Genomic DNA, 13,766 nt, shown 5'->3' with positions numbered 1-13,766 from the left:
TTGGAGTTCTGCTTTCTTCATTACGTGACGCTCTGAAATGACAGATAAAGCAGAAAGTTGTGTAGCACACACACGGCAACGCGGACACAAAGTACATAAAATATTAAAAATACAGTAAAATAAAACGTGTGTTGGTGTTAATAAATGTAAGTTTACCTTTTAATTTACTTCTCCCAAACTGACACATTTACCAGATTTTCTTCTTCTTTGTCCTGGATGCAGGAAAAATCACAAAAATAATTAATTAATTACATCTTTATTTATTTTATTTTTGTTTGTTTGACAGAATTGTGTTTGGTCAGAAAGTCATGGTTCATGTTTGTCATCTTCTTACTGCTGCTGGGAGTAAATTTCATTTTCTTGTTGTTTTAAAGTAACTTTCTGTGTTTAAAACTCAGCGTTTTGGACTCATTTGATGGCATATTAATATTATTACCAACATTTCCTTCATGTTTTGCAGGAATTTGTCCATTAAACTTCCTTCCTTCACTCTCTGAAGTTTATTAAATAAAAAGTTTGAAGATTTTCTGCCTGAAAAACAGAAACCTGTTTTTAGCAACACATCTAGACTACTTATCAGCGTCACCTTTAGTCTTCAGTCTTCAGAAGAAAACCTTGTGGTGCGGCTCTTTTCCTTCAGCTGCCGACTCAGTAAATCGGCTTCCTGCGGTTGTCAATGTTTCTGCTGCAGATGTTGACGAATGTGCTAGCGGCGTGGCGTGTGAAGCAGAGCGGCTGTGTGTGAACACCATCGGCTCGTTCAGGTGCGAATGTCGGCCCGGCTATCGGACCTCCGGGCTGGGGAGGCAATGCAGAGGTGAGTGATGATCGATGTGGGTTGGAACAGGCTGCCATGTTACAATGGAAACCTGAAAATAATCCTCAAGGATAAGAACTCTATATCTACCAACATTCAGGGGGAATAAAAGCCCTCAAATTCTAAAAAGAGACGTGAACTGTATTGTATCTAGTTATTTTATGTCTACGTTGCAGCAGCCGGAGGTCAATCTTAAGACTTCTATCTGATATTAAATCATTATTCTGCAGAATCCAGCGAACAGTGCAACACTCAAACAAACCAGATTGTGTGTTCAGATGTGAGTTCAGCTGGACGAACCTTAAAAAGCTGATTTATGATGTCATAGATCTTTCTACGTGATCTAAAAAGATTCTTCCGAGAAATATCTCTCGCTTCTGGAAGCATCTGATGCTTCAGACCAAGTTCAGTACGTCAAGTTTCTGGAGTCTGTGGAGCGGAAAGAGACTCTAAATTATAGTTTCATACATGACTACACACACGATAAAAACGCTGCTTAGCATTAAAAAAAGATTATATTTCTATGTTTTACTGGATTGTTTGTTAAAAAAGGAAAAAGAATGAATAGAAATATTTTCATGTCCGGGTTTCCTTCTCGCATTCTGGTGTTAACGGATCATTTCTGCCTCCTCAGACATTGACGAGTGTTTGGAGGGCGACTTCTGCTTCGCCAGAGGAGAGTGTGTGAACACACCTGGATCCTACATGTGTGTGTGTTCGCAGGGTTTCACACTGAGTGCCAACAGGACAGCCTGCATCGGTGAGGGCATGTCCCCAGATGTGAAGTAGGGATCATGATGGTGCAATATGTATGGAGGGTGGAGAAAGAAATCCTTTTACAAATAAAGTAAAGAATAAAACCTCCATCCTTAATAGAAAACAGCAGTAAGATGCAGAGTTTTACCAGGATTTAGAAAGAGAAATGAGGAAGAAGGGCTTCAAGACACTGCGGAGAATCCTCCCGAGAAAACCCTGAAATGAGGCTACCTGGATACCTAGCTAACTAGACACGCAGCTACCTAGCTTGATAGCTACTTACAGAAACATGGATACCTGACTATGTAGCTACCTGGATACCTAGCTAACTAGACACGCAGCTACCTAGCTTAATAGCTACTTACAGAAACATGGATACCTGACTATGTAGCTACCTGGATACCTAGCTAACTAGACACGCAGCTACCTAGCGTAATAGCAACTTACAGAAACATGGATACCTGACTATGTAGCTACCTGGATACCTAGCTAGCTAGCTGCACAGCTACCTAGCTTAATAGCTTAATAGCAACTTACAGAAACATGGATACCTGACTATGTAGCTACCTGGATACCTAGCTAACTAGACACGCAGCTACCTAGCGTAATAGCAACTTACAGAAACATGGATACCTGACTATGTAGCTACCTGGATACCTAGCTAACTAGACACGCAGCTACCTAGCGTAATAGCAACTTACAGAAACATGGATACCTGACTATGTAGCTACCTGGATACCTAGCTAGCTAGCTGCACAGCTACCTAGCTTAATAGCTTAATAGCAACTTACAGAAACATGGATACCTGACTATGTAGCTACCTGGATACGTAGCTAACTAGCTGCACAGCTACCTAGCTTCATAGCTACTTACAGAAACATGGATACCTGACTATGTAGCTACCTGGATACCTAGCGAACTAGCTACACAGCTACCTGGTTTAATAGCTACCTACAGAAACATGGATACCTAGCTAACTAGCTATGTAGCTACCTAGCTTAATAGCTACTTATAGATACATGGATACCTGACTATGTAGCTACCTGAATACCTAACTAACTAGACACGCATCTACCTAGCTTAATAGCTACTTACAGAAACATAGATACCTGACTATGCAGCTACCTGAATACCTAACTAACTAGCAACACAGCTCCCTGGTTTAATAGCTACCTACAGAAACATGGATACCTGACTATGTAGCTACCTGGATACCTAGCTAACTAGCTACACAGCTCCCTGGTTTAATAGCTACCTACAGAAACATGGATACCTGACTATGTAGCTACCTGGATACCTAGCTAACTAGCTACGCAGCTACCTGGTTTAATAGCTACCTACAGAAACATGGATACCTGACTGTAGCTACCTGGATACCTAGCTAACTAGCTAAGCAGCTACCTAGTTCAATAGCGACTTACAGAAACATGGATACCTGGCTATGTAGCTACCTGGATACCAGATCCCAGATACTTAGCTACCAGGGATGATACGAGAATTCCAGTTATCCACAAAACACCATTTAATGGAAAAACCCGCTAATGAGCAGCCACTTTTGTGTGTCTCACACCGCACAGATACAGTGATGATGGCCATCACCATAGCAACCAGTTACACAGCGATCTTAGTAACTGACAGATTTCGTCATGGCTGCAGTAGCACATAATGTAAATGTGCATGTAGCGGCTGTAGCCACTGTCCAAGTCTCTACTGAAATGTTATAGTTTGACTTCCAGTTGTCGTGACTACAGGGCTAAATACCATAGACTATATGTAAAGAGATGGACGGAGCCTCCGTGATGTCACCCGTAAGTTTCTGAAGAGCTGAATTGAAGCTCGGGGGGCGGTTCCTACCATCACCATCTTGGCAGGGGCATGCGTGTTGTCTCTCCCGGAAAATACAAATATGGGCAAAGAGGTGGAGCTGAGAGAGGGGCTGTGAGTGTCATGGTGGATTATTGACATCGAGTGAACTCGAGCTACCTGTAGCTAAGAGCTAACTGAGCTAACCTGGAGATAACAGGAGCTAACCAGCTAACGGAGGTAAGCAGGCTAAAGCTAAGTCACGTTGTTAACTGGCTTAAAACCGCAGCTGTTCTACGTTTTTCCTATTTGAAGCGGGAGATTGGGTACCTGTCAATCAAAAGGACACGCCCCTAAATATGCCGAACTTCGAGATTAAATTACTTTTAAACAGGCGAGTTAGAAAAAAATTCACACCCCCCACAGTTGTTTATTTCGCTATAAACGTGTTTATTTCTACTGTGAACATGTTTATTTCTGCAGTAAATGTGTTTATTTCTGTTGTAAACATGTTTATTTCTGCTGTAAACATGTTTATTCCTGCTGTGAAGTTGGTCTTTTTAACATGGGAGTCTATGGGGATTTGCTCTGTTTTGCAGCCCCTAGTGGATGAAGGGGGAACTGCAGTTTTATGCACTTCCGCATAGGGTTCACTTTTAACCGCCGAAGGCTCTGTCCATCTTTCATATATGGTCTATGGTACATACGTTAAATTGCTGCCATGTGATTGGCTGATTAGATATACGTGTTAACAGCAGCGGAACGGGGAAGTTTAAGTGGTAATGATAAATATTCACGTTTCTGTGCAGATATAGACGAGTGTGTGAAGGTGGGTGTGTGTTCAGACGGTCGATGTGTGAACACTGAAGGCTCCTTCCAGTGTGAATGTAAAACCGGGTTCACCGCCAACCCTGAGAAAACCGCCTGCCTGGGTAAACACACACACACACACACACACACACACACACACACACACACACACACACACACACATCTAAACTAGTGACTTTTTAATTTATGCAAACGTACTTTTCTACAAAAGCAACGTTGTGTCCCAGCTGACAGCGTCTCCGTCCCTCAGATGTTGACGAGTGCGTCTCCTCTGGTGGCTCGGTTTGTGGGTCGCAGCGCTGTGAGAACACAATTGGTTCGTATCGTTGTATCACTTCCTGTGAGCCAGGGTTCAAGGTGACCCCCGATGGCAGCTGTGCTGGTGAGTCTGTTCTACCTGCAGAGACTGAAAGGTGGAACATAAATTAAAGAGACAGTGGTGACGTCAACATTTTAGTTGAAGAAGTAAACTATTCAGATGGGTAATTATGCTAACATATGATCTGCCAGCGCTGGAACTGAGCCATACAGTCTGGACTTGGCCCAAACGTGTCTGCTATCCAGGAACTCACCTCATATTAATTTAGTACAAATTTAACAACAAGCTAACATTTATGCCTTTAAGCGCTAACATAGATGCAAACATAGATGCTGACATAAATTCTAACATAGATGCTAACATAAACGTAAACATTGATGCTAACATAGATGCTAATGTAGATGTGAACATAGATGCAAACATTTATGCAAAAATTGAAGCTAACATAAATGCTGACAAAGACGTGAACATAGATGGAAACCTAGATCCCAAAAAAGATGCCAATGTAGATGCTGACATCGATGGAAACGTATATTTGAATGTAGATGCTAATATAAAAGCTAACACAGACACAGTACGAACATAGATGCTAATATAGACACTAACATAAATAACATAGATTTGAACATAGATACCGAAATAGATGCAAAAATAGAAGCTAACATAAATGCTAACATAGATAGAAACATAGATGCTAACATAAATTCCGACATGTGAACATAGATGCAAACCTAGATGCCAAAATAGATGCTAATGTAGATGCTAACATCGATGCAAACATAAATGGAAACATAGATTTGAATGTAGATGCTAATATAAATGATAACACAGATACAAACATAGATGCTAACATAAATACTAACATAGATGCTAACATAAATGCTAACATAGATGCTAACATAAATGCTAACATAGATGCTGACATAGATGGAAACAAAGATGGAAAGGTAGATTTGAATGTATATGCTAACATAAATACTAACATAGATGGTAACATTAGTTGCTATTGTAGATCCTAAGATAAGGTTCATCACCTGTCCAGGTGAGTTTTAAGGTGGATTTGGCGGATTCAGTATCAATGTTGCAGTTTGCTGATCTTTGTTGCTTTATGAAGTTTTTAAACCCAGAAGTTCAAATGAAAAGTGCTGACCCCACCATGGCGGCCATCTTTTTATTGTTTGCCTGTGCATGATGTCTGTAAGGAATAAAAGCTGGTTCACCTGAGAAGTCTCAGGTCATCTTAAGTGCGACTGGAGTCACCATTTCTGGTGTGTTGCGTCTCAGATGAGGACGAGTGTGCGTCCCTGCCGGGCGTGTGCGGTTCGGCTCGCTGTGAGAACATCCGGGGAAGCTTCAGGTGTAAATGTGAGCAAGCTGGAGAGAAGTTCGACAGCGGAACCAGACAGTGTCGAAGTCTGCATTCTGCTCCGCAAGGTAAACACACACCCACACAAAACCTCCTCAGATGCAGCGTTTCCATGGATACCAGAGTCATTAATGAAATGTTCAGGGTTCATGGAAATGTCCTGATGATGAAACTCCTTCCTCCGATAGCTGAAAAGATGGTGTCCAGCAACAACAACCGCTCCTCTCCTTCCTCCTCCTCGTCTGTCCATGTCAGCATGGTGGAGCTGCCCCTGGCGCCGGCCCCCCTCCCTGCAGCCCGTCCAGGTGAGCTGAGGGAGTGTTACTACAACCTGGCTGATCGGGGAACCTGCAGCCTGCTGGCCACCAACACCAGCCAGCAGGAGTGCTGCTGCACGGCGGGGGAGGGCTGGGGGCTGGGCTGCCAGTACCACACCTGTCCTCCTGTGGACACAGGTGAGACATCCAGCAGACGAGAAGATCCAGAAGTCTGGTCTTTAATCCGCCGCCTGACAGCTGAAGTTTGTGTGTTGCAGCCGAGTTTCTGAGTCTGTGTCCGAGCGGCAGAGGGTACGTCACATCCGGACCAGGAGCGTTCAGCTACAGAGGTACGAAAACAAGCCGCAACTGCTAGAAGACGTGTTTGCTCACATCTGAGAAAGACCAGCCTGACTTAGTCAAAGCAAAGCAAACAGGTGCAAACAACAAGCAGGGGTGGAGCTAGAAGAAGGCCTGAAGTCTGATTGGACGCCTCAGGTGATTGACAGGCCACAGGAAGCACCACCTTCCCAGGTTGGCATGGCTCACCAGTATGCATGGGTCACCAGTATCTCTACACCAGTAAAATTTAATTTTACAGAGATGTCTATTTAAATTTTAGTTCGGCATAATGTCATCTTCAGTTGGCTGAACTAGTAAAATAACGCCATAATGAAGTAGAAATAATCAAAATAATAATTAATATTTATTTCTATAATAATAACAGATTATTAAAATGTCTTGAAAAATCAATATTTTGCACCAGTTACACGTTTATGTAATTTTGATATTTTTATTTTATATTTTATTCATAAACTTTAAAATTATTTTAATATTTTTAATAAATATATTTCTTATAAATATATAAATTTATAATTGTAAAAATTTTTATTTAAATGTATTGATAAAATGGATCAATTTTAACTTCATGTAATTAATTTAGATTTTATCCTTTTCATCTGGATGGATAAAATTTTTACTCATTTTTTTAAATACATTTTTAAATTTATTTTCATCTTTCAGATTAACATGAATCTAAAAAAACCAGCAAACATTTTAAGAAGGAGCTGAGCCAGAAGGCGAAGCTCTCGATTTACCAGTTGATTTACGTTCCTACCCTCACCTATGGTCATGAGCTGTGGGTTGTGACCGAAAGAACCAGATCTCGTATACAGGCGGCTGAAATGAGTTTCCTCCGCAGGGTGGCCGGGCTCTCCCTTAGAGATAGGGTGAGGAGCTCGGTCATCCGGGAGGAGAACAGAGTAGAGCCGCTGCTCCTCCGCATCGAGAGGAACCAGTTGAGGTGGCTGGGGCATCTGGTCAGGATGCCTCCTGGACCTCCCTGGTGAGGTGTTCCAGGCACGTCCCTCTGGGAGGAGACCCCGGGGAAGACCCAGGACACGCTGGAGGGATTATATCTCTCTGCTGGCCTGGGAACGCCTCAGGATCCCCCCCCGCAGAGTTGGTAGATGTGGCTGCGGAGAGGGAAGTCTGGGCTTCCCTGCTTAGGCTGCTGCCCCCGCGACCCGACCCCGGATAAGCGGCAGAAGATGGATGGATGGTTACTTGTACATTTACATATGTAATTCTGAACACCTGAACCGACCCGCTTCATCATACAAACTTAAGTCATATGTATAAATGCTGGTTGACAGTGAATAGAAGTGGGGAGAGTACGACTCCCTGTTGTACTTCCATCTTGGACACACAGTGTTCAGTCGGTTTGTTAACTTGTCACCCACCTGGAATTTATGACAGATTAGCCGAGTTACTGAGAAATCAAAGCAAATGCTGGTCATCCTGATTGGAGCAGATGAGAGTGGAAGCAGGTAGATGATGGTCCTTGTTTCCTCCACATGTGGACAAACATGCTTTCTCCTGTGTTGCCAGACGTGGACGAGTGCAAGCGTTTTCAACCGGAGGTGTGTAAGAACGGCGTGTGTGTCAACAACATCCCTGGATACAGCTGCTACTGCTCCAGCGGATACGTTTACAACAGCACGGTGCTGGAGTGTGTCGGTACGAACATGCCGAGCGGCTCTGAAGCTTTCAGAGGCGGTTTCCATCATGAACACGGTGTTTCTTCTCTGTTTCAGATCATGACGAGTGCGAGGAGGAGAGCTGTGTCGGAGGAGACTGTGTCAACACGGTTGGTTCGTATTACTGCAGCTGTCCTCCTCCTCTGGTGCTGGATGATACTCAGAGGAACTGTGTCAACTCCTCCCTTCTCACCTTGGGTAAGACTCCTGCAGTACTGCTCAGTAGGAAAGCTGGAAGCAGATCTATGTACACAGTTGAATCGTCTGCATAGAAGCGGATCCTGATGGTGTTGTGGTGTGTTTCCTCCAGATGAGAACTTGTCCGTGTGCTGGCAGCATGTTAATGCAGACCTGCTGTGTCAGAGTCCTCTACTCGGAGCTCAGGTCACCTTCATCGACTGCTGCTGCTTGTACGGGGAGGGGTGGGGGATGGGCTGTGCCCTCTGTCCCTCCAACGACTCTGGTAAGCAACACGTCAGGCGGGGCTCTGCCACCAAACAACGTGAAAATCTCTTGAGTAGAAGGGTGTTGAGTCTTTTAGGCCCGTCTAACCGCAACACTTCTACGCGTGGGATGACAACTATCTCCATGCAGGGAAACACAAAGAGGAAAGGAAACAATGTCGTGCACATGCTGCACCTGGATCTCCAGAAACATAACAGAAGTGTTGCATGCTAACCGCTACGTATCTGGTGTATGGAACCTCTGCGTTTTCGCTGACGGCGCTGATGTTCTACCAGGTTTTACCTCAACAAACCAAATGAATTAAAAAGCTGCACAGACATGATGTGCATCCGCCTTGTTGTTGTGCTTTTTGCAGGTTAGCGCCTGAAGGCACAAAGCTAAAAGCACATAATCCATCAATTGGATAATTAATTCAATCTTTTTCGATTCATACGGTCTCAGATCACTAAAACAGATGTAGTTCCGATTTAAGCTTAATGTCAAGGAGGAATGACATCAGCAATCATCTTACCGTTGCTGCACATCAATCTGGGATGAGTTATCAGGTAATTTTTAAACTATCTGGAGTCCATCATCCTATAGAGAGACATTATTCACGAGTGGAAGAAATTCAGCGTAGCTGCTGATATTCCCAGGAGTGAAAGTCCCAGCACATTCAGTCCAAAACCCAAGATCTACATCTCAGACTCTCCAGGCCTCAGTTAGCGTGCTAAATGCTTTGGTTCATGACACACCAGTTAGAAGAAGACGGAACCAGTATGGCTTTTTTAGGAAGGATGCAGAAGGAAAAAAAAACCAAAGCTGCATCTGAACAGACCAAAAGACTTCTGGATTAATGTCCGGCTGGACGACATGTTCTCTTACCAACAGAGTTTTGGGTAGACGAAACCACAAAGGTCTCAGAACGAGGAACATAAGCTCAGCCCAGTCCGTGTAACTGGGATCTTTTAAAGACATTCACATCTTTTGTGTCATCTTGCATTTGTGCACTCAGAATGTGTTTACACCTGCAAACAGCAACAACAAACACGTTCAAGCTAAACTGTTTTTGTACAACATTTCCACCCTCAGCGAAGAAGCCGAGATGACACGCCAGATAACCAACAAACCATTCGACTGGTTGCTACGTCTTCAGGTCTGATGAGGATGTCGTGCACGTTGTGTGTAATTACAGGGTTACACTGCCCCCTGCTGGTGAGAGATGTACCTATTTACACATGCAAGAGGAGTAACGTTGGGGCTGAAGGACGAGTCTACGATTAGACGTGTTTATCACGACTCCCTCATGGATGTTTTTATATTTGGGAAGTCATTCCTAAGCTATGAAAACCTGCGGTATGACAGTCACCAGTAGGGGGCAGTGTAAAGATGAGTCTGACCAGAAGTCACAGGGCCAGCAGCGTAACAGCGAAAAATATATAGTTTAGAAAATATCTTCAACTTTGAAACGAATCGAAGACCGAGCTTGTCTGTCATCCCGTTTCTTTCCATGCTTCAAAGTCTGCAACTATCTGCTGCGAGTTTTCCAGTGCACCCCCTGGTGGAGTCCTCCGGGAACAAGCCTGGTTGTTTACGTAAATCAGGAGTGTCCAGCTCCGCTCCACAATCCTGCAGGTTTTCCATGTGTCCCTGCTCCAACACGCCTGACTCATATGAATCAGTTGTTGTGCAGAACTTCATTGGCTGTTGGATCCATTTAATGGAAGCCAGGTGAGTTGGAGCAGGGATACATGGAAAACCTGCAGGACAGCGGCCCTCGCAGAACCGACTTTGGGCACCTTTGGCGTAAACTCCAGATAAAACAACAAATATATTCCAGCTCTAAGAATAAATGAAGAAGCAGCAGGACGAGAGACCAAATCACTGACAACAGATGAAAATAAATGTGTATAAATGATGTAACGAATCTCCCGTCGCCTCATCGTGCAGCTCGGGAGGAGGGATCGGACCCAAGTCAAGAATCGATGCAATCTGTTGGTTTTTCTTAACTAGAAATAAACTCACCTCAAACAGCATTTTAAAGCATTGAAGCTTCAGGTTTGTCTTTCCTGAGTCTCTGCAGAAGACTACGCCACTCTGTGCAGCTCCTTGTCTTCGTCTCTGTTCCCGGAGACCTTTCCAGACCTGAGAGCGAGACCAGGACCAGGGCGAGGACCAGGGCGAGGACCAGGGGGTATGACCGGCACAAAGAGCTCTGTTATCCCATCTCTGTCTTTCTGATCCAGTTCCTGGTCTGGTTTCCCCAGATCGTCCGTACGGTCTGGACTTCTTCCCTCCTCCGGTGGTTCCCAGCAGAGACCTCAGTCCGACCGACTACGATGACTATTCTCCAGCAGGGGGCAGCAGGTCGGACTTCGGAGCGAGGACGCCGGATGAAGCGTACGGAGGGTCTGAGTACAGGTGACAGCTCATCATCATCATCATCATCACGTCTGAACTCTGTAAACAATTCATTTTGTGTCCGTCAGCAACAGCTACTACTCCGAAGGAGACTACGGCCCCTCTGATGTCTCACCTCCCAGGACCCCCTCCTTCCGCCTCCCCCCGGACCCCCGATCTGAGATCACGTACATAGCCCGGCCTTTCCCTCCGTCCCGGTCCGAACTGCCTCCTCTCAGCCTGGCTCCGCTGCCTGGATCTCCCTACGAAGATCAGGAGGAGGACAGGAGCTGGAGGCCGGGCCCGCCGTTTCCTCCCTTCACCGACAGGAGCAGAGGAGGAGGAGGAGGAAGAGGAGGAGCGCCGAGGAGGGTTTATGAGAGTGAGTCCTCCTGCAGACTCTGGGCTAACGTTCAGCAGACTCTCTGAGCTCCTGCTTCTGCTCTTTCAGGACCTTATGAGTCGTACGGCGGCCTGAGCGCAGCAGAGGATTGTGGGATTCTGCACGGCTGTGAGAACGGCAGGTGCATCCGTGTTACCGAGGGTTACACCTGCGACTGTTACCAAGGATACGAGCTGGACCTGACCTCTATGACCTGCGTGGGTAAGCTGCATCATACCAGCGGCGTGGAGTTCTGATGTCACGCAGCAGCTGGCGAGTTTTCTGTTAATTTACATCGGTCCAGGTGTGTCGAGGCCTGAAGGCGTTTATAACAGACGGAACTGAAATATTTTGGTTTGGTCTGATTGTTGCTCTTTTGGTGTTGCAGCCATGACTTCAATTACAAGTAAAAGTTTGTTTTTGTGTTTGCAGATATAAACGAGTGCGAGGACAGCATCAACGTGGAGTTCCCGTGTGTCAACGCTCGCTGCGTGAACACCGCCGGCTCGTTCCGCTGCGTCTGCAGGAGAGGATACGTCATGTCCCGCAGACAGAATTACTGTGTCGCTGCTTAGACCAAACGGGCTGGTCTGATCCATTAGACCAGTACGTAGACTGGACCGCACAGTGGCATGCTAAACTGGCTTCATTACTGGACCACATATGATAAACTAGACCTGACCAGATAAAAGATATACTGGACTAAACTAATCTGTCTTTGATTGCACTAACTGGGCAAGGCTGGACTGGGTTAGCCTGTACAGCATGTTTCCCCACCAGCTGAGATAAACAGAAATTCAACCCAGTTCCTTGTATGGGACACTTTGGTTTGCCAGTTTCCCGCCCACTTGTGCTTCTTTTTCTTGAACTGGGCAGCTACATTTTGTATTTTGGCTATTTTTCAGGAAGCACGCTAGTTTTGTTAGCAGTGGTTAAAGGATGGTTATTTAGTTATCTAGTTGGAGTTTTTTACAGATTAACACAGTCATTAGTTCTTGGAAACAAATTCATTCAGCTCTGTGTCAGTGAGATCTAAAAACCACACAAAACAGACGTATTAAACATCCATTTGGGATAGGTGATAATTAAAACCTTGGTGAGAAGTTGGAAAATTACAACCTCTAAGGATATAAAGGCTGATGCAGTAAGCCCTGTATTCCAGCAGAGGACGCTCTAGTATCCATCTGTCCTTTCAGCTAAATAAGCAAACGTTGCTGTGAAAATGGAGCAAACTAACAAACAAAACCAACCTAAAAAACCAACCGCAGCATGCGGATACCTAAAAAGAGTTTATTTAAAATATTTTCCTACATATCTGGGTGAAATATATCTGAAAGACTTCATAAACAAGATTACATGGGCTAAAAGCTAAAACATAGCATGTTGTCTTAGTGGGATTTGGGGAACCTGTTTTATGTTTAGGACATCAATAAATAGTCTTCCTCTATTTATTTTTCATTAGTCTGTCAAAGCCCTGAACTGGACTCAAACCAGGCAAGCCTGTGCCCGTTTCTGTTGGAGTGTGCTACAAGCTAATGCTTCCCCTGCTAGCTGGACACAAGCTAAACATGCAGTCAGCTTGGTCTTTAAGGTGCTGGTTGTCTTTAGTAGCTTTCTCTATGGATATTTTACTACCTGGTGAATGTGAGATGGTGAAACAGTCCAGAATCTTAACAGGAGAGGAAGTCATACATTTTAGTTCCATAGTAGTGATAGTGAAGAAAATGCAATAAATAATGGTGTTGTCATGGATCATTGTGGATTTACCATATTCAGAATAAACACTACATTTTGTGGCCAGATTACATAATAGATTATTAATAACAAATGTATATGTAGTTTTTAAAACTCTACATCCCATAGAAAATATATCTATAGAGAATTTCAGTTCTTGAAAAAAGCTAAATTGTCTAAATGAGATATTTTTTTAAAAATGGTCTTTTTTTTTTGGCTCTGCATTTAAACCATGCTATCCCTGTTTGGCCTTGCATTTAAACCATGCTAGCCCTGCTATCCTTGTTTGGCCTTGCATTTAAACCATGCTAGCCCTGTTTGGCCTTGCATTTAAACCATGCTAGCCCTGCTATCCTTGTTTGGCCTTGCATTTAAACCATGCTAGCCCTGTTTGGCCTTGCATTTAAACCATGCTAGACCGGTTTGGTCTTGTATTTAACCCAGTGTTGGAAACCAAGCTGCACCAAAAGGTCATTAAATCAGCTCAACCAATGAGTTTTTATAACACTGAGTCTAAGATTTAAACTGCAGGTCAAGTGTGCAACACATAATAAATATGTCTTTAAAATGTGTAAATGATAAAGTGATTACACAAAAGATGTAGAACTGAAATTAAAA

The 13,766-nt window shown here is 44.1% G+C and overlaps 1 protein-coding gene across 10 annotated transcripts in view; it reads left to right on the top strand.

Annotated features, from left to right (window-relative positions):
- The window catches only part of ltbp4 (latent transforming growth factor beta binding protein 4), a 46,612-nt gene that overhangs the window by 31,197 nt on the left and 1,649 nt on the right, over positions 1-13,766 (top strand). For 2 of the 10 annotated variants that reach the window (XM_079246863.1, XM_079246862.1), the window contains exons 18-32: positions 692-817; positions 1,452-1,577; positions 4,186-4,308; positions 4,458-4,589; positions 5,811-5,960; positions 6,081-6,347; positions 6,428-6,499; positions 8,040-8,168; positions 8,246-8,386; positions 8,499-8,651; positions 10,716-10,826; positions 10,879-11,053; positions 11,122-11,414; positions 11,484-11,636; positions 11,847-13,766. The exon at positions 11,847-13,766 is cut by the window's right edge and continues 1,649 nt beyond it. In XM_079246863.1, the coding sequence (XP_079102989.1) occupies positions 692-817; positions 1,452-1,577; positions 4,186-4,308; positions 4,458-4,589; positions 5,811-5,960; positions 6,081-6,347; positions 6,428-6,499; positions 8,040-8,168; positions 8,246-8,386; positions 8,499-8,651; positions 10,716-10,826; positions 10,879-11,053; positions 11,122-11,414; positions 11,484-11,636; positions 11,847-11,989 (2,294 nt within the window). In that variant the 3' untranslated portion in view covers positions 11,990-13,766. Of the gene's footprint in view, positions 1-691; positions 818-1,451; positions 1,578-4,185; positions 4,309-4,457; positions 4,590-5,810; positions 5,961-6,080; positions 6,348-6,427; positions 6,500-8,039; positions 8,169-8,245; positions 8,387-8,498; positions 8,652-10,690; positions 11,054-11,121; positions 11,415-11,483; positions 11,637-11,846 lie in introns of those variants that run through there. The other 8 variants (XM_079246866.1, XM_079246864.1, XM_079246865.1 and 5 more) reach the window with 8 other exon arrangements.

The sequence above is a fragment of the Telmatherina bonti genome, assembly GCF_933228915.1.
Source record: "Telmatherina bonti genome assembly, chromosome: 9".
NCBI lineage: Eukaryota > Metazoa > Chordata > Actinopteri > Atheriniformes > Telmatherinidae > Telmatherina > Telmatherina bonti.
Note: the sequence above shows the minus strand (reverse complement) of the source record. Positions and strands in the feature narration are given on the sequence as shown.